The sequence below is a fragment of the Cyprinodon variegatus genome, unplaced genomic scaffold (genome assembly GCF_000732505.1).
Source record: "Cyprinodon variegatus isolate N-32 unplaced genomic scaffold, C_variegatus-1.0 Scaffold164, whole genome shotgun sequence".
Taxonomy (NCBI): domain Eukaryota; kingdom Metazoa; phylum Chordata; class Actinopteri; order Cyprinodontiformes; family Cyprinodontidae; genus Cyprinodon; species Cyprinodon variegatus.
In genome coordinates, this window is record NW_015150617.1 from 886,817 (window position 1) to 906,615 (window position 19,799).

Sequence of the window (19,799 nt, forward strand, 5' to 3'; positions counted from 1 at the left end):
TGAATTGCTGGGAAATAATTTGTTTTCCATGTGTTCATGTCACTCACAAATATGCATCTAATTCAATGCAGATTTGAGTCAAATTGTTAGAAAATTATTTCACACACAAAGGGGGGCTAAAAGAAAATCACCAGGCCAGGAGGGGTAAAGGCAATCAGGTCAGCTGGCACGCATATGAGGGGTCCCTTTTTTTCAGGGAGTTGGCAACCCCACTGGACACTGGCGGCACTGTGTCTCTGCATTAGACTGTAGTGATCTTGGTTCTGTTGGTTTTCTCTAAGTTTTCATTTTCACGCTTATCCACGTCTTACTTTGTCTCACCCTGGCTCCTTGTGATTGTTTTCCCCTGATGCTGCCTGTGATTGTTCATTAAATCTCCCAAGAACTCACCCCTGCCTCTCAGCCTCTGCATGTGGGTCCTCACAAAAACCTCCAGACAATCCCTGACTGAATTAAACACAAACCAGAACTATGGAGACATCAGGGGAAAACAATCACAAGGAGCCAGGGTGAGACAAAGTAAGACGTGGATAAACGTGAAACTAAAAACTTGGAGAAAACCAACAGAACCAAAATCGTTACATAGACTATTGTAAATTAACAGTCGTTGTATTGGAGAAGGTAAGACATAAACACTAGATACAAGAAATCTAAACTTTGTCATGTCCTAGCATCACTGCTAGATTAAAAACATATCTAAAGCCAAAATATTGAGGAATTGAAATTCTGTAAACCCTTTATGAACCCCACTAATACATGACCAACAATGAATGTTGAAACTTTGTGTCATATAATTTGATTGAACCTCTTTTTCAACAGGTGAAATGATTAAATTTAGGATTTTAAACTTTACTACTCTTTATGGAATGCCTGTCAACTTTGGCAAGTTTTTCAAGTTTTCAATTTTAACTATATTAAAGTCAGTATTATTATACTTATACTTGTTTATTGAGCTCTACTGTGTGCTGTGGTGATGTCCTATCCAGTAACACATATCAATGGTATTTAGCGTATGAGAGGAGTAGAGAGAGGTCACAGCGGCCAATCAGCTGTCAGATGGTTAGGCGTCCAGTTATACAGTGGTCAAAGATACATACTTTCAAATTAGGAAAATAATTTTTCCTAATTTTAAGGCTATAACAATACAGAATCGAATATCTAAACCAAAAAGGAAACACTTGGCCAACTTCTACTAAACCTTAGATTAGAATGTTTTTTAAACTGTGTGGATTTCATAAATCCAGTTTTCCTATTTATTGAAATTAATTTCAATTAAAAGCTTGCCCTTTGAAATTCAATGGCTACAAGGGGGGATTCACCTCATACTGGTTTTTAGATGCCATCGTCAACTTTATTCTTAATGAAACTGCCTGCATTTGTAACAAGGTGATTGATAACCATTGTAAGCAGATTTAAAAATGGATTTTCTGAATCACATTTCTTACACTCAGCAATTGTGCTTTTTTGTTTTTGCTTTTTTGACGTTGAGACCTGCATGAAATCAGGACTAATTCACTTTAAAAAAATTAGAAACCTAGTTTTTTCTTATTAACTGCTCCAGTTCTGAAAAAAATACACTTTGCTATAAAGAGAGACATCCCACTGCTTCAAACCTCAGCTGAGTTTTTTTCCCAAGCCTCTTCTGATCAGCTGATTGGCAGCTCTTACCTCTACCATCAAGGTTTCTCCTCATCAAAACTAAAATCTCTTTCAGTTTTTGTCCCCAAACTCTCTCAATAAAAGAGAGGTGCAGCGAGCGTCCCTTGGATCCCTCCTGAAGAAGAGGGGCACCACCATCCTGCTCTCCCTCACATCTTTATGCAGACTCGACACTGAGCAACATGCTCCCTCTGCTGCTCAGAGTCGGTCAGTGCAGTGTTGGTGCCTTTGAAGGTGGTCAACCAGAAGCTGTAGACGTTGGCGAAGAAGTGGCAGGTTCCCCGAGCTCCCTGACACTCTACGAAGGGCTGAGCTTTGAACTCTTTCAGACAGCTGCCAGGGGACATCAGCGAGAGGCCGCCTCCCTCATCACCTCCACCTGTAAACTATGAACATACACAGAACAGGATGTTGGTCAGGACCTCCTACGACTGCTGCCACATTCCTCCTACATAGTTTTTCTAATAAAGGGAATAAGTATTTTAACGCAACGTACTCCTTAACGAAACTCATTCGTCCTTCCACTCTACTATTAACTATCAATGTTAAATACCCTTTCTTACTTTTATTTTTTTTTTCAGTCTGAAGTCACACAAAACATTGCTAAGAGAAGTATTTTCTATTTATATTAACAGCGTTTATCATTTTAACTTTATAGCTGACTAATGCCAATGAATTAACCCTGCTTTATTCACGCTTTAACTGGGCTGTTGTTGCGGTGTCTGGTTGAAGAACCTCATGATCTCATCTCTGTTTCGGGCAGATCCTGAGGCATGTCTCACTAGGAGGAAATCACAGAGAAGACTCAGTTTTGTTAGGCCATTCTCAGGCCAGACAAAACTAGCGTTGCGCCAATGCCATTTTTTGGCCCTGATACCCGATACCTGGCTAAGCAGTATTGGCCGATACCGATACCATCTGTTTGAAATTGATTTGTGTGTATATATGAAGAACTAGATACTACTTGGATGTAAAATAATTGCCATCATCGTCAAGCTGCTGACTACCTTTGTGAAGCAGGAAAAAGATTAATACAAAGTGAATCCAATAGAAATTTTTATTGTCTACCATGAATGGGTGACAATAGTTGAATAAACTTTGTGTTAGAAAATCTCAAAATGGAATCAGTGCCCTATTTGTTGGTACAGGCCGATACCACCATTTTACTGCTGGATCAGGGCCCCGCCTGTTACTGGTATCGGTGCAACACTAGACCAAACATCTAGTACCTTCTTGGGGTCCCAACAATAAGCTGGAGATTGTTGCTGAAAAGTGAGGTTAGACAAAAGTAGGATAATAGAGGACTACAGATATTCAGACCTCATCTAGAACCCAACTACAGTCTGCTCTCCATGTGTCCCTGTACTCTGAGCTCAGGTCTCCTCTGTTTAAGTTTGGGATGGGTCTTTGGCCCCCCACATCCGCCATTGAGCACATTTTCCTGCTGAAGAAACTCTATTAACCTTATGCAGGTGTATGCATCCTGGTGTTAAACTATTTTCCTTACTCCCAGGTCATACTCAGTTGCATCTGTTTTTTTGCGCATAGAGAGGCTTTTTCCACATAAATTTGTTTAAATATTTTTTTCTTTCATATAGAAAGGAGAGTGATACAATGCCCTTTCCTGACTCGTCCCTTGTTGTTTTGATTTTTTTTTTAGGCTCGAAGAGTATAATTATTTACTTTATCCTTTTTCTGTCCTCTTGAACATAAAGGTATGACCTTAGTGGTCTTTTAAACATTTTCTGAAACTTAAAACATTTAAACCCATCCAGGCTTTGACTTGTTCGGGACATTTCAGGAGCCTATTGATTGCGACTGGATCCTGCTTTTGCTGGATCTTGGACTTTGCTCAACTATGTGAAAATAAACTGGAGTTTTTATTTAATCTCATCAATGCTTTTAAAATTGAATAAAGAATTCCTACCTTTGTGAAGAGAACGATAGTTTACAAGGCAATCACTCCTTTTTTATTTGAGTTCTAGTCTGCAACGCTCTGGCTGGGCAGAACTCACCATAATGAAGGAATATCCTGTCCACAGAGATGTCCAATTGGGGGGACAGCTTGGCGGTTCCTTGGAGTTGGAATCGTGCATAGCCACAGGAGCAGAGGGCGCTTCACACACAACACAGCGACTGATGTGGTTCTCAATGGCGATTCCATTAAATGGTCTATTAGGAGCCCTCTCCATCGTTGACAGCCAATAGGCTTTGTCGTTTCGGCCTGCGTACTGGCATTGTTTGGTACCACATACGGAGAACGGCATGGTGGAGAAAATACGAACACAGGATCCAGCCTGACCTAGAAACAGGAAGCAGACGAACTTAAGACCGGCTGGACTTGACTTTATCACATTTATCCCACTACTCTTTAAAACCAAACAGTTTCTGGAATAAAAACCCTTCAGCTTCTAGAACATCAGAGTTTAGAACCACCCTCCTGCTACAGTTCCTTACTCTCCTTCTCCTAATGTAGACATGAAGAAAACCTGATTAATGAGAACATTTACAGTAGCAGCCATTCAAAATGGCCCTTCCCAGTCAAAAGCCACCCGAATCCCCTCTAACTTCCAGCCACTGGCCTTCTCATGGGTGTGCATATGTTTTACGCCCTTTCACTGAATTACAGGCTCTAACCAAGAGATGACGCTTCTTTTTAGATCTTAATGTCAAGAAACCCTGACAGAAAGAATATTCTAGATGTTTAAAAAGGAATTGTAGGGGACTAGCCAAGGACCAGCCAAGGGCCCATCAAGTTGGGACATTTTGAATGGCTACTTCTGAATAGGGAAGACATATGTAAAATGTATTTGTTTAATTCCACATCTTAGAAGTATTTCACAGTGATTGAATAAATGCCTATACCTAGATCCTGGGAGTAAGCCCTCTCCTGGCCCTCCATGTACAGCAGACTGTATCCAATCCAAAGCTGCTGCATGTTTGGTGGGCAACTTGGAGGCTCCTTTTTTTGGCTGTGCTTTACCAGCAGGAACCCCATTGTTACGTCTGGGGTCTGTCCAGGTTTACCTCGGTCCCCCGGCGGACCCGGAAAACCTGTAGGCACAAAGAGCAGGGCAGGAAGTTACATCAGTGATGTGTTACGCCTAAAGGACGCCTTAGAAAACAAAAAAGTTGTGAGAAAGAAAGAGAGAGAGAATGTAGTGAAGCCTTGAAAAGCTGCTGCTGTACCTATGCTAATGTTCCTTATAAAGCCCAATAATTGAAATTTGGCAGAATTTTCAATTCATAAAAAAATTTCCTACAAAAATGTGTTTTAGTACAGATAACTGAAAAGCAATTTATTATTACAGTGGGGCAAAAAAGTATCTAGTCAGCCACCAATAGTGCAAGTGCAATATCATATGGTCAGATGAAACCAAAATAGAACTTTTTGGTAAAAAATCTACTCGTCGTGTTTGGAGGAGAGAGAATGATTGGTTTGCATCCAAAGAACACCATACCTACAGTGAAGCATGGGGGTGGAAACATCATGCTTTGGGGCTGTTTTTCTGCTAAGGGACCAGGACGACTGATCCGTGTGAAGGAAAGAATGAATGGGGCCATGTATCGTCAAATTTTGAGTGAAAACCTCCTTCCATCAGCAAGGACATTGAAGATGAAACGTGGCTGGGTCTTTCAGCATGACAATGATCCCAAACACACCGCCCGGGTAACGAAGGAGTGGCTTTGTAAGAAGCATTTCAAGGTCCTGGAGTGGCCTAGCCAGTCCCCAGATCTCAACCTCATAGAAAATCTTTGGAGGGAGTTGAAAGTCCGTGTTGCCGAGCGACAGCCCCAGAACATCACTGCTCTAGAGGAGATCTGCATGGAGGAATGGGCCAAAATACCAGCAACAGTGTGTGAAAACCTTGTGAAGACTTACAGAAAACGTTTGATCTCTGTCATTGCCAACAAAGGGTATAAAACAAAGTACCGGTATTGAGATGAACTTTTGTTATTGACCAAATGCTTATTTTCCACCATATTTTGCAAATAAATTATTTAAAAATCAGACAATGTGATTTTTTTGGATTTTTTTTTCCCTCATTTTGTCTCTCATAGTTGAGGTATATCTATGATGAAAATTACCGGCCTCTCTCATCTTTTTGAGTGGGAGAACTTGCACTATTGGTGGCTGACTAAATACTTTTTTGCCCCACTGTATTTAATCTTGAAGAAGACCACAGCAATGAAACAGACATGCAAACCTCATGCAGAAGTTTAGGAAACTTTGATGAAGATTATAATGTTTTTAAAAGTTAATTGTGGAATTCCCTTCATATAGTCTTCAAGCAAAAGGCGAAACATGTATTACATGTGTTTCTTATATGTAAAACATGAGTTTCACATATCTTACATCTCATATTAATGATTATTAAAAGAAGGTAAACTTGCAGAAGGATATAAATGTAAGAATATTTCCTGGTCTTACCTTTTTCTCCCAACACTCCGTTCTCTCCTGGTAGACCTGGTCTTCCAGTGGCTCCTGGGTCGCCTTTTGGACCCCCAGAACCCAGGGATCCATCTTCCCCCCGATTCCCCTTCACCCCTACAACACATTACCATCCAACAAGAACATAAGACGCAACCCAAGCTGGACCAACCAGTATTTCCGATTAAATACAATTTCTCACCATTCAACCCTTTTGGACCAGGGTCTCCCATCAGGCCCTGTTCTCCTTTAGCACCAGGGGGACCTGGTGGTCCTTCAGGCCCTTCAAGTATTGGTGGATATTCATATGGCAAGATTCGTCCCGGCTCCCCCTTTAAACCCTCTCGTCCTTTCTCCCCCTTCCTTCCTTTGGCCCCTCGGGATCCATAGGGACCCTGCACACCTTTATGTCCAGGTTGTCCCATTGTCCCTGGATCTCCTCTCATTCCTGAACAGACAATCAAACTTTTACATTCATTTAACCATTAGGAAGAGAGGGCTATATCTTACAGTTTTGGCTGATGTAACATATTCATAATTTTCTTAATACAAGCTGCATGAAAAGGCTTAACCACATCACCAGAACTCCCCACGAACACTGCAGTTGTTAACGGTTGTGTCCTGAGACGCTTGCCGTATATACTTTACAGTGTAAAGTTTACACCAATGACTGTGTCAGTCCATCTCCTATCACCATTTTTAATAAATCTATAAGAGCCATCCTTGCTCTCTATACAGATGAGAATTGTTCTGAGTGATGAAGCAACCATCAGTCACCTCACTCACTGGTGTGAACACAATCACCTTCACCTCAATGACTTAGACAACTTTTATTGTCATTTTGTATACACAGTGTATACACAGTGGCGGGGATGAACCAGTAATGATGAATGATTGGTGGACATCTGTTTATAATAGGTTAACTCAAAAACCCCCGATCTGATTCCGAACCGGTATCGGTAGCGGTATCGGATGCCTTCTCCCTTTCCGTTCCTTTTTGAAACCCAGACTGTGGTGCCCTGGATATTTTTAGCCGTGGACGTTTTTACCACACTGCTGCTTATTTACACCTTCTCATGTTAATTTCTTTCTTTCGTTATCACTATGTCAAATGACGTGCTCGTGGGATTTAAGCCCCGGTATAAGCGAACTGGTGACAGACGGAGAGACCTGATGTGATTCAAGAAGCATCAAACCATTTAGCGTAATTTCATGGGAGGGGGGGGCTGTCAATATATTTATGCTTAATTTTACTGTTTCCTGCTGAAAAAATGAGGGAGAACATATGGTTTATTTATTTTCCTGCTGGATTTTCTTTTTATATTTGAAAAATATAGCTGGACTAATCTTTTCTTATACTTTTGCCCCACCCTAACTCTTCCCCCAATACGACGGCCATGGCTACACCATCCTGGAGGGAAATATCAGCTGTGTTGCTGCCATCAACACCTTTGTCTGTAGATGTTGGAGATCAGCCTGTTTTTCAGTGTAGTCCTGTTTCTCTGGCTGTGACTGGCTGGATGTGCTCTCTTCATCCTCTGACATGGGAGTTGGCTCGGAGCTCCTCTGGCTGGCTGTGTGTTTCCTGGATGAAGCTGATCTAAAGTATGTTGTATCTCTGCTTCATTTTCTATGTCTGCTTCCTTGAACCCCAGTCGGCCTCTGCAGATGGCCGCTCACACTGAGCCTGGTTCTGCTGGACGTTTTTTCCTGTTAAAAGGGAGGTTTTCCTCTCCACTGTCGCTACAAGCATGCTTAGTGTGAGGGATTGCCTTGGAGTCAATGAGTTGATGCAATCAACTGGTTTTCCTTAGATAGAAAACTTTGAATCAATTTGACTGTATGATCTGGTTGAACTGTAAAGTGCCTTGAAATGACGTGTGTTGTGAATTGGTGCTATAGAAATAAACTGAATTGAATTGAACCAGCCCAAATTCTATTCACCAAAGCAATTTTCACCCTCAAAATCAAAATAAAAACTACCCAATTAGGTGCTCTGAATGAGGCAAAAGTAGGTAACCTCTATCACAGGGATGTAACGGTGGAGTCGCTCCTGCTTTTGTCATTAACATTTCATCTCGGCATATGTTTAAAGGACTCATTAACAAAAACACCTTAGAAATTGAGTTTTTTTTTTTTTATATTTACAAGCTGCTGAAAAATTAATCCTCCACTCAGAACAAGGCAATAAACTAGATTTAAGCAGCGATGCTGCAGCATTTAAAAACTCCAGAACAACAGAGTACATAAGTTGGAGTATTTTACAAACTAGTTTAATACAAATATTAACTTCTGTGTTTATGAGCCCCAGTACAGCCTGCATGTCAGCATGAAGCATAGTGGGACACAATATAATCTGATACGAGTGCAGAGAAAGCGCACTGCTCTCTTTGAGTGGAGGAGCACTCAGGTAATTTATTTTTTTGCTGTACAGCCTCTCGCTTTTTTGCTGCAGCAAAACTGTAATTTTTAAATTGCCCAATTCTTGGCCAATGTTGATTAATTAATTTCAATTCAGTTTATTTATAATATAAATGAAAATATAAATTGAACTTAATTGATCTCACAATGGAGAAATTAACTCTCTGCATTTAACCCATCCCCTTTGGGGAGCAGTGGTGCCAGAGGAGCAATCAGGGGTTGAGGGTCTTTGCTCAGAGAGCCAGTGTGTGGGAGTGGGGCTTGAACTCAGAACCTCAGGATTCCAAGTCCTATGTCCTAACTACTAGGCCGCAACTCCCCTAAAGTTTATCTCACGAATTTATCTTACATTGAAGACATTCACCTCTGCATTTAACCCGTCTTCTTGGGGAGCAGTGGGCTGCCATTGTGCAGCGCCCAAGTAAACTTAAAAAAAGCAGTGTTGTATAAAGTACTGAAATCTCGGAGTCAAGTAAAAGTATAAGTATCTCTCCAAAATATGACTTTGGTAAAAGTCCAAGTCACTGACTGAAATGTTACTTGAGTAAAAGTCTTAAAGTATCTGAAATGGCTTGAACTTACGTATAAGAATTACTGTAAACTAAAAGTATAAGTAAAAAGTAAGGTAGTTTGAATAACACATTTTTACATTTTGGTAAACTTTGAAGGTTAAATTCACTTAAAATAATATAAACAACCAAGTGTAGGATAAATTTAGACTGGCTTTGCGAAACAGGCGTATCCTATTGGTGTTGATGGAAAAGCCCAGGCAAGACCCGACTTTGTAGTCAGTAGGTGGGGTCAAAACACTTGCGTTTCTCTCGCTCGTTTTTTTTTTTCTTTTTTTTTTTACTTAGTACGGGTAACTAAACCAAACATTGCAAATGTATCACAGTAAAAGTATGCAAATAAGTTCGTAAAGAGTGAAAGTTCTCAAAAAAATGTATACTCTTGGAAAATATAAAGTACTCCAAAATGTACTTAAGTACATTAGTGAAGTATTTTTACTTCGTCACTATACAACACTGTAAAAAAACATATAAGGTCTGTGGGAGTGGGGCTCAAACTCAGAACCTCAGGATTCCAAGCTCTATTCCCTAACCACTAGGCTGCAACTCCCACATAACGCCAGATCAAGTGGACCAGGCCATTGCCAGGTCACCAGGATATGTCCCTGTGCTCCTGATGTCTCTGCATGTCACCGACCTCGATAAAGTCTTTATATCACAGCTGAAATCCAAAATGGATCTTCACATTCATCTCCTCAGTGCCCAAAACAGCAGTAAAGAATCCAAAACTAAGCATCAGTTATAGTTATACAGCTTCAACATCCTCTTTAATTAAACGTCTAAATCTTTTAAAGTCCTCTCGCTTTTCTATACGATATGTCCGTTTAGCCTTAACTACTGTATGTATCCATCTGTAGCACCAGTGTCAGCATAAGAATTTCCATGTTGATGGTTTTGGATATAAGGAGTTTGAATTCAGAAAAAGGACCGAGTCTGACCTTTACAGCCTTGATTTCCAGGGTTGCCTTTTGGTCCTGCTGGCCCCGGAAATCCTTGTGGTCCTTTTGGACCCTGGTATCCCGGCCATCCATTGTCTCCCATGTCCCCAGGAAATGGAAAGCTTGGGCCTGGGTCTCCTTGGTCACCATGGTTACCTAAAAAAATACTTCCATGTGAGTGTCGCTTCAGATGAAATGTCATTTAATCCTCGTTATAAAACCAGAAAAGCATTATGATTGACCTGGGTCTCCTTTCGGGCCCTCTGCACCAGGATCCCCAGGCGGCCCTGGATTTGGGTTTCTACAGTCATCTCCAGGTGGACCTGGTGGTCCATAACCACCTAGAGGCCCTGTAAGAAAAGACACAGTTGATTCTTTCAGATTTGTTTAGGAAAAAAACTGTTATTATTATTCAAAAGACAAGTAATGCAAACCTCTGGGTCCCTGTGGACCTGGGGGTCCTCTTGGTCCATTCTGCGAGGTACCAGGGGGACCTGGAGGACCTGGGGGACCTGCAGGTCCTGGAGGACCTCTTTCACCCCCATTACCACCCTCACACAGACCTAAGGGTAACAAATATTTGAGGGAAATTCTGTAAAACCACAGATTATCCTGTAGCTAACGTAGAGCAATACATATTACATCTGGCCAGTGTGCAGCGTCTAGAGCTCCTGTATAAGACACAAAGTCTTAGATAAAACAGTAAAATGTTTTATTATGTATAATCAAAGTTCTGGACAGAATTTGAACTGGAACAATGTCTGGGTCCATATTTGGTGAATAAACTCTACGTTTTTACGTAATTCTAGAACCTTTATCGGTGGGATTTCTAAAAATTGATAACTTTCAATCGACACACCTCATGTTTCTTCCAGTGTAGCTTTGGTTGCTTTCTAGAGCTTTTTTAATGCCAACATTCATACAACATCCAGCACATTGGAATAGTGACCATGATTATTTCTATTCTTTTATTTGTCTTTCTAGAATGTTTTAATTTTTTTTGTGGTCCTCATACCTTTCATCCCCATGGCCCCTTTCCGTCCACTTAGCCCATCCAGTCCATGAAGCCCTGGTGGCCCTTGAGCTCCTGAGGAGAAACTTATTTAAAGTAAGAACACATCCAACCAGTGGAAACAATTATTCTGGCCTTGGTGTTCTACAGGGCTCTGTTTCCTGTCCACTGCCATTTTACCTTTAGAAGACAGTTGCTAACATGAGCCAAACAGAAGAAAATCAAGCCATCTTTCTCAATGTTTCACATAGATTTATAATTAAATCCTTGAGATAAGAGTAAAAGTTACTTACATAAAACAAACTATTAAGATTTGGGGTGAATTTCTTTGATTTTAATCAAGATTTAAATGTTTTTAGACGATTGGTTTGCATTAGAATAAATTGAAGGGAAGATTAATTGGTCAGAACTGAAATTCAAATAACTAAATTATTTACTATCCTCTGGTTTATTGCTCCAATAGCTATTTTAAATCTTTGAAAAAATCGTCTCATGAAGTTGTTCCTTCTGGTTCATGGTGGAGGGTTATAGCAGCCATTCCAACCCTAACAGGGAGAGGAAGGGGAAAACCACTACACAGTTTTTTTTATTTTTGACTTTATGTTGGAAACTTAATATTTGTTACCTTTGTGTCCTGTGTAACCATCTTGTCCTTGAACACCTTTAGCTCCTGGTGCACCTGGAAAACCTGGAGGCCCCTGCCGACCTCTGCAACCTGGAGGACCAACCACCCCTAAAGAAAAGACAAACTCTCTGAATAAGTAAGCCTCAACCAAGTTCCTCTTGGTTTCACTACTATCACCAATTTAGATTTTAATTTGTACCTGATTCACCAGTTCTTCCTGGAAACCCTTTGTGTCCTTTGCATCCTTTTGGTCCTGGGGCCCCATCAGTGCCCGGAGGTCCTGATTGTCCTGGAGGGCCAGGGGGGCCTGCAAGGTAAATATCAGTAGTTAAACCTGTTAGCTGACCACACCAATATCACCAAAAATAATTTTAAAATGTCTGAAAAAAACATAAATAAAACAGCTGTTGTTATTTAACCATTTGGAGGGTCTAGCCTGCAATATAAAGCTGTTTTAATGGCAGACAGCAGCCTTAACTTGATATCATAATGCTACAAATCTGGAGGCACCAAATACAGATTAGGAGTCTTTTTGACATATTTCCTAAAGAACCAAAATTATCATTAAAGTAGATTATTGTTACCAGAACATCCAATGTTTCCAGAATGTCCCTTATCCCCAGGTGGACCATGAACACCAATAGACTCCCCTATATCACCTAAAAGGAAGAAAAACATGTTAAACAACAAGCAGCATAAACATGAAAAGTTGCTTTATTTCAGAGGTGGGATAAAAAACTAATAATTCACATCTTGCTTAAATTTAAATAAACTGTTCTGAGTCACGGCAAAGCAGTCTCCAGGTACCTTTAGGTCCAGGATATCCTGAATTACCAGGATTTCCAGGGTTTCCAGGACATCCTGGGTCTCCCTATAAACACAAATAATATGAATTTATTTTACACCACACACATCTTAATTATTTGAACAAAATTAAATGCTTGTTTAACAGAAATAAAGGACACAAACAAATCAGTTTGCCTTATAGTGGACCCTGAACTATATGTTGAGACTCTAGATATTCTAGATATGGACGGGCAGGTGCACTACATCTGAGCTGATTACCACCCTTCTTAAGGAGCTGGAACCAGGAGGAGGGCGTCAGTTTGTTAACGCCTCAGCATTGGTACAGACCAAACCTTGTCCTATTCCTATGACTCAAACCTTTGTCTAAACTCTGCTCGTGCACCTTCTTTCCAGATCCTTGGACTCAGACCCTGAAACCCAGCCTGGAACCACAGACCTTGGATCCCCGTCAGAACGCAACTGATCCATCACTCAGCCCATCTGCCTGCGCTCACCTGCCTATCCACCCTCGAACCATCAACCAGGGAGAGAGTACTGGACCAGCACTCGGACCACTGGAGACACTCCCCCCCAGATCGGACCCCAGCCTCTCTGTACTGAGTTATCAGCCCAGCACAATCCTCCAGCAACTGTTACCATTCATTCACCAGTCTCCTCATCTTCTCAGCAGAAGCCCAGAAGAACCAGACCAGACCACACGGCTTCTTGTAGAGACCCACAATCCTTTTCAATAAACCTTTTAACCTACAACCCGCCTCTGTAGTTGCTCTTGTTCAGTCATCTTCTAACCATGACAGAGTAACAACAGGATGATGAAGGAAATTGGATGGATGGACAGTCTCTTGTATAAATGAAATCAAATCAGTGCATCAGGGTGACTCGCTTGTTGTTCTCGAGACAATGTCTGGGCAGAACTTTCATTGACGTACTGTAGATGTCCAACATCTGCAATGTGATTGGACAGGATTTAGATGGGGGTTTTTATGCTGGAAAAGCAATAATGGCTGCAAAAATGGCTGATGTATCTTTCTAACTTAACACTGTTGTAGCGCAGCTCAACTCTGGTGGCTTGAGTGGTCTAACACTTTTCTAGTCACTTGCAGCATTTCCTCACCAAATTCTCCTCATCGAGTAGCTACCGCCATAGCACAACTCTCTACTGATGTTTACAGTTTTTCTAAATAGCACCAGAGCACATTCTGAGCTCTTATGTCTTTCCGCTACTTTACGTTCGCCTGTTCCCTGAATCGTTCTTTAGTGATGTTTGCTAATGAGGGGCAGACTTTGGCAGCTAAGCTTCTGGAGTACAGATTCAAAACAAAGTCCTTTGTTGTTCTTGCAACCTGGAGAACAAGAAAAAAATGTCTGTTTTTCTGGCGTTTGCAGCACCTCAATTCTGAAGGCAGTCACCTCACCCTGATATCAGACACAGGTGTCCCCTTTTAGCTTTTGCTATCAGATAACTACACATATATTACCGGTTCTCCATTCTGCCCGGGGAAGCCGCTGTATCCCATATGTCCTTTACATCCAGGGGATCCAGGTAGCCCTTTTTTGCCTAGTGGCCCTTTGGGACCCTGGGATCCCCTAATACCTGGAGGTCCATTTGAGCCTGGAAATCCAGGCCTTCCATCAGTACCCCGAAAACCTTTATAACCTGGTTAAAAACAAGGTGGAAAGCACAGTTATAGGTATGCAGAATGAGGCCGGTGCTAATAAGTCGGATATGAATAATCAAACCTTTGCCATGTACTCCATGTGCATAATGCTAAAGTGTCTCAATGGTATGAGCTTTTTTTTTTTGCATAGATTATGAGGGATTTTAGGATTTCAGGTAGTTGTTCCTAAAGTAAATGGCAATGTACAATGAACATCAGAGCAATACAGCTCATCAGCCAACTATTAACATAGAACAAAAGTGCAAACATGAAATAAATACTCCTATAATTGGTTTTATCTGGGGCAGTAGGATTCAAATGTTTGTTTGATTAAGATTGATTTAAGATTAGTCTTTAAATCTCTGCTTTGCAATTACTTAGTACTAAGACGGATTGTATAAAACATTTTTTACAAAGTTAGAATTCTGCCAATAAGGCACATATGTAACAAATACTGAAGGAAGCAGTTTTATTTAAAATGCCATTCAATTGATGATGCTTTGCTAATAAAACAATCTTGTCTCAAGTTCCAGGATTAACTGAAAAGCAGCAAATTACAGGTGGTTTACTTTCTCAGGTTGGTCCCACTCGCAAAGTGACAAAAGTTGACATGACATCCAAACAAGAGTAGAAGAGAATTTACAGGCGCATAAAAAGCAATAAAGTGCAGAGAAGGAGAATGAACTCATGCTTGTGACATTTCTGGGCCCTTATGGTGTTACAGTAGATCTGCATGTATAAAATGTTTAAAATGTGTGAGGGAAGTAGTTTACATTCATGTTTTACATAAAACTGTTCATATCAGTATTTATTACACCTACACCTTTTTGGCAACTTCTGTCTTATTAGACACTTGTACAGGTCCACCGGCNGATTTCAGGTAGTTGTTCCTAAAGTAAATGGCAATGCACAATGTACTGTACAGGAAACAGGTCCACCAGCAGACCTGTACAGCTGACAGGTCCACCAGCAGACCTGTACAGCTGACAGGTCCACCAGCAGACCTGTACAGCTGACAGGTCCACCAGTAGGCCTTCCTCCTTTCTTGTCTTGTCTTATTTTATCCAAGTTATTTTTGACAAACATAAGGCAGACTATTCTGCTGTAATGAAGATCTAACCTCGTGGTCCGGGAAATCCGATGCTGCCAGGCAGTCCCTGTGGTCCTGGTGGGCCGTTTATGGGAATGCTTTTGCAATCCCCTGGAGGACCTGGGTTGCCTAAACAACCTAAAAGAAAAAATGTGTGTACTGCAGCAGTATCTGTAGCAGCAAAGTACTTATAATACTGCAATCTAAAACATGAACATGATTGTAGAGCTTCTTGTGCGAGGCAGTACTGTATTGTAAACTCTTTGGTAGTATTGCAACAGTAGAAATCTCTTTATACCTATTGCAATGAACACCTTCGATTATATTAGAGGTTTCTTCCTGTTAAAAGGGAGTTTTTCCTTTCCACTGTCCCTGAATGCATGCTCAGGGTGAGGGCTTGCTGTAGAGTCAATGAAAAAGTGCAAGGGAACATCTACTATCTCTACATACCCATCCAGAAGGAGCATGTATTGCAGTCAATGACTCAATGAACTTAGCTGGCTTTATTTAGATAGAAATCAAATGTCGTAATTGAAATACCTTTTTGCCCCTTTGAACCCACATAACCTGGAAGTCCATCTTGTCCCCTCAGGCCCATCTCTCCTGTCCTCCCTTGGGGACCAATGGAGCCTTTTTTCCCTGGAATTCCTGCTCGTCCCTCAAAGCCCTGGGGCCCGATCAGACCTAACACAGTGTCAGTGAAGTACCTATTTCTGAATTATGCTAGCTCAATCGTGTCTGTGGTAGAAGCTTACCTTTTTGACCAAGGGGCCCTGGCTGGCCATCGTTTCCAATAGGACCTTGTGGCCCCTGTGGCCCCCGCACACCAGGAAAACCTGGAACTCCATTTTCTCCAAGCGCACCTTTACGACCAGCCTGTGAATAACCATTGTCCCCTTTGAGACCTTTTGGACCAGGACAACCTAAAAATATAATCAGCTTAATGTTTTAGTATAAGAGAAAAGTAGAAAAAAGTAAATATTGTAAAATAAGAAAAATAACTGCAGGACAAAAAACAAGATACAATTTTAACTATGGGTCTTTGTAAATAAAGGTTTACCTTGATGTCCTTCAGGTCCCGGAGGTCCCCGGAAGCCAATTTCACCAGAAGGTCCAGCATCACATTGGTCCAGTGAAAGTCCTTTTAGGCCTCTTTGACCTTTGGCCCCTTCATTTCCTTTCTGTCCCTTTACTCCAGGGTCTCCAGGAGAGCCTGGGACACCTAATGGAACACGTAAAAGTATTCACCTCTTCTAAATTTTATGAATTTAAACAACAGTAGGTTTAAACTGTGCTTATAATAGATATTTCCTCATAAATTAGCAGTTTTTAGCTGATTGAATAGGATTTTCATTTAAAGGTAAAATGAAGTAAATATTGTATTTTTTTTCTTTTATCTTATAAACAAATTTATTTTTTCCATTAAACGAAACCTGAAGTAATTCCCAATATTATGTACAGATTTAATATAGAGAGAAGACAGACAACTCTTAATCTCAGATACCTGGCCCTCCCTTATTCCCTGGGGAGCCAGGGACTCCTTTATGCCCTGGAGACCCCTGTCGTCCAGGCAGGCCTGGGGGTCCCTGGCAACCATAAGCATGATCTCCTCTTGGTCCTGGGAGTCCGGGGGGACCTGGGGCTCCTGGAAAACCTAAAGGTCAAAGAGTCAGTCCAAAAAAGTTAAAGAACAATCCACTCGACTTTGTTAACAAGTTTTGAAGACATTTCGCTTCTCTTCCAGGAAGCTTTTTCAATTCAAAATGTCACAAATAGTGTTGAGTTTGAGTTGAGTTAGACCCGGATGACGGAGAATCTTCACCAGCATTCGTCAAAGAGTCAGGTATCGGGGGAAAAGAAAGGTACTTAGTCTTATTTGTTACAGAAATATGTGTAAAAGCCTCCAGACATCCAGAGAATATCACAAAGCTAATGATTCAATTCAATTACCTTTATTTATATGAGTTTCTAGCTAAAATTTTCTTGATTTACAGTCTAAATCGTGGACATGATTCTTTGTAAAACATCTTGTGTGAGGCCGTACTGTACTGTAATACTCTGGTAGTATGGCTACAGTAGAAATCTTTATATGTATTTTCATAAACACCTTTGATGCTGCAGTAGCACCCTGCCACTAGAGGATGTTACTACTGAGCCGTATTGTCTTCACTTTCTCTTGTGACTGCTGAGTTACATTCTGGTGCTGTTCAGGCCACCTCCGTCTGAATTGAGTTAGTTTCTTCTGTGATATCTCTCTATCTAAGTAAGTAAATGTCTAGAAGCACTTTAAAACATAGCTTCTACTGCTGCCCCTTTCTATGGAGCACCTTTCACTTTAACATGGTTTTATTTCTGGTAGTGAGGGGTAGCTAGCCTAGGCTAGCACTAGCTTAGCATTGCTATGGTTTTTCTCTCTCTCTCTCTTTCTATTCCCTAACTCTTTGAAACCTTCCTGTCCTCTCTCCTGCTCTCTGTGTCAGATGTTCAGTTATTCAACTCCCTCCTTTAGTAACAATGGTATGTGTAATGAATTATTTTTCTAGCTTTGGAAGCGAATGTGCTAGAGTTAGAACCCCGTCTTCTGGCTGTTAAAAATCCAGGAGTTAAACTAGGCCCTCTGTTAAGTGCCCAGAGCCGACAACATCAGGGACATGTCCACATAGTGGTCCTCCAACAGTGGCTGAGCAGNTTGGTCCTGGGAGTCCGGGGGGACCTGGGGCTCCTGGAAAACCTAAAGGTCAAAGAGTCAGTCCAAAAAAGTTAAAGAACAATCCACTCGACTTTTTTAACAAGTTTTGAAGACATTTCGCTTCTCTTCCAGGAAGCTTTTTCAATTCAAAATGTCACAAATAGTGTTGAGTTTGAGTTGAGTTAGACCCGGATGACGGAGAATCTTCACCAGCATTCGTCAAAGAGTCAGGTATCGGGGGAAAAGAAAGGTACTTAGTCTTATTTGTTACAGAAATATGTGTAAAAGCCTCCAGACATCCAGAGAATATCACAAAGCTAATGATTCAATTCAATTACCTTTATTTATATGAGTTTCTAGCTAAAATTTTCTTGATTTACAGTCTAAATCGTGGACATGATTCTTTGTAAAACATCTTGTGTGAGGCCGTACTGTACTGTAATACTCTGGTAGTATGGCTACAGTAGAAATCTTTATATGTATTTTCATAAACACCTTTGATGCTGCAGTAGCACCCTGCCACTAGAGGATGTTACTACTGAGCCGTATTGTCTTCACTTTCTCTTGTGACTGCTGAGTTACATTCTGGTGCTGTTCAGGCCACCTCCGTCTGAATTGAGTTAGTTTCTTCTGTGATATCTCTCTATCTAAGTAACTAAATGTCTAGAAGCACTTTAAAACATAGCTTCTACTGCTGCCCCTTTCTATGGAGCACCTTTCACTTTAACATGGTTTTATTTCTGGTAGTGAGGGGTAGCTAGCCTAGGCTAGCACTAGCTTAGCATTGCTATGGTTTTTCTCTCTCTCTCTCTTTCTATTCCCTAACTCTTTGAAACCTTCCTGTCCTCTCTCCTGCTCTCTGTGTCAGATGTTCAGTTATTCAACTCCCTCCTTTAGTAACAATGGTATGTGTAATGAATTATTTTTCTAGCTTTGGAAGCGAATGTGCTAGAGTTAGAACCCCGTCTTCTGGCTGTTAAAAATCCAGGAGTTAAACTAGGCCCTCTGTTAAGTGCCCAGAGCCGACAACATCAGGGACATGTCCACATAGTGGTCCTCCAACAGTGGCTGAGCAGCCAGGCGATTGTGTATCTGTATGAGGAAAGTGTAGCCGTGGTTCTCTCCCTTCAAAACCCGCCCACGCTACCAATTTTCCCAATTCAGTGACGCACCCACTGCGAAGCCCACTCTGGCAGTTGGCAGCTCCATAGTCAGAAACCTGGCATTAGAGACACCAGGGATCATAGTCAAATGTTTGCTGGGGGCAAGACCAGGCGACATCAAATCCTACCTGAAACTGCTGGTTAAGGATAAGGTTAAATACAGTTAGACTGTCATTCATGCAGGCGGTAATGACACCCAGTTACAATGATCAGAGGTCGCTTAAATTAGTGTTGCTTCTGTGTGTAAATTTGCCAAAACAATGTCAGACTCTGTAATTTTCTCTGGTCCCCTTCCTGATCTGACCAGTAATGGCATGTTTAGCCGCAAGTCATCATTCAACTGGTTGTCTAGGTTGTGTGCTGAAAACAAAATAGACTACTTTAATAATAGGTAATCTTTTTGGGGAAAACCTGGTCTGATTTGGAGAGACAGCATCCATCCCACTTTAGATGGTGCAGCTGTCCTTTTCTAGGAAACTGACCAAATTCATTAGCCTTCCAAAACCCTGACAACCCAGGATGCAGGCCAGGAAGCAGAGTCGCGTTCTGGGCGAGGAAGAGTAGCAACAAACTTTCACTCTGACTGACCGATTACTCCAAAATCAGTTAATAATTAGGGATGGGAATCGAAAACCGGTTCCTGTTCAGAACCGGTTCCGTATGTTCCAATTCCATGGCACCGTTTAGCAGCTCGTATAATGCTGCGTTCACACCGGGGGCAGCTGGCGCGACAGAA

At 41.3% G+C, this 19,799-nt stretch overlaps 1 protein-coding gene across 1 annotated transcript in view; it reads right to left on the bottom strand.

Moving 5' to 3' along the window:
* Positions 1–1,231: 1,231 nt before the first annotated feature.
* Positions 1,232–19,799, bottom strand: part of LOC107086858 (collagen alpha-4(IV) chain-like) — a 34,001-nt gene continuing 15,433 nt past the window's right edge. The window contains exons 10-28 of the mRNA XM_015378083.1: positions 16,716–16,865; positions 16,272–16,433; positions 15,967–16,134; positions 15,752–15,895; positions 15,242–15,349; positions 13,942–14,120; positions 12,464–12,527; positions 12,241–12,315; positions 11,856–11,963; positions 11,657–11,764; positions 11,035–11,106; positions 10,454–10,582; positions 10,262–10,369; positions 10,020–10,175; positions 6,294–6,539; positions 6,092–6,208; positions 4,525–4,713; positions 3,675–3,961; positions 1,232–2,045 (exon numbers count right to left, since the gene is read on the bottom strand). Of these exons, the coding sequence (XP_015233569.1) occupies positions 1,809–2,045; positions 3,675–3,961; positions 4,525–4,713; positions 6,092–6,208; positions 6,294–6,539; positions 10,020–10,175; positions 10,262–10,369; positions 10,454–10,582; positions 11,035–11,106; positions 11,657–11,764; positions 11,856–11,963; positions 12,241–12,315; positions 12,464–12,527; positions 13,942–14,120; positions 15,242–15,349; positions 15,752–15,895; positions 15,967–16,134; positions 16,272–16,433; positions 16,716–16,865 (2,807 nt within the window). The 3' untranslated portion in view covers positions 1,232–1,808. The remainder of the gene's footprint in view (positions 2,046–3,674; positions 3,962–4,524; positions 4,714–6,091; positions 6,209–6,293; positions 6,540–10,019; positions 10,176–10,261; positions 10,370–10,453; positions 10,583–11,034; positions 11,107–11,656; positions 11,765–11,855; positions 11,964–12,240; positions 12,316–12,463; positions 12,528–13,941; positions 14,121–15,241; positions 15,350–15,751; positions 15,896–15,966; positions 16,135–16,271; positions 16,434–16,715; positions 16,866–19,799) is intronic.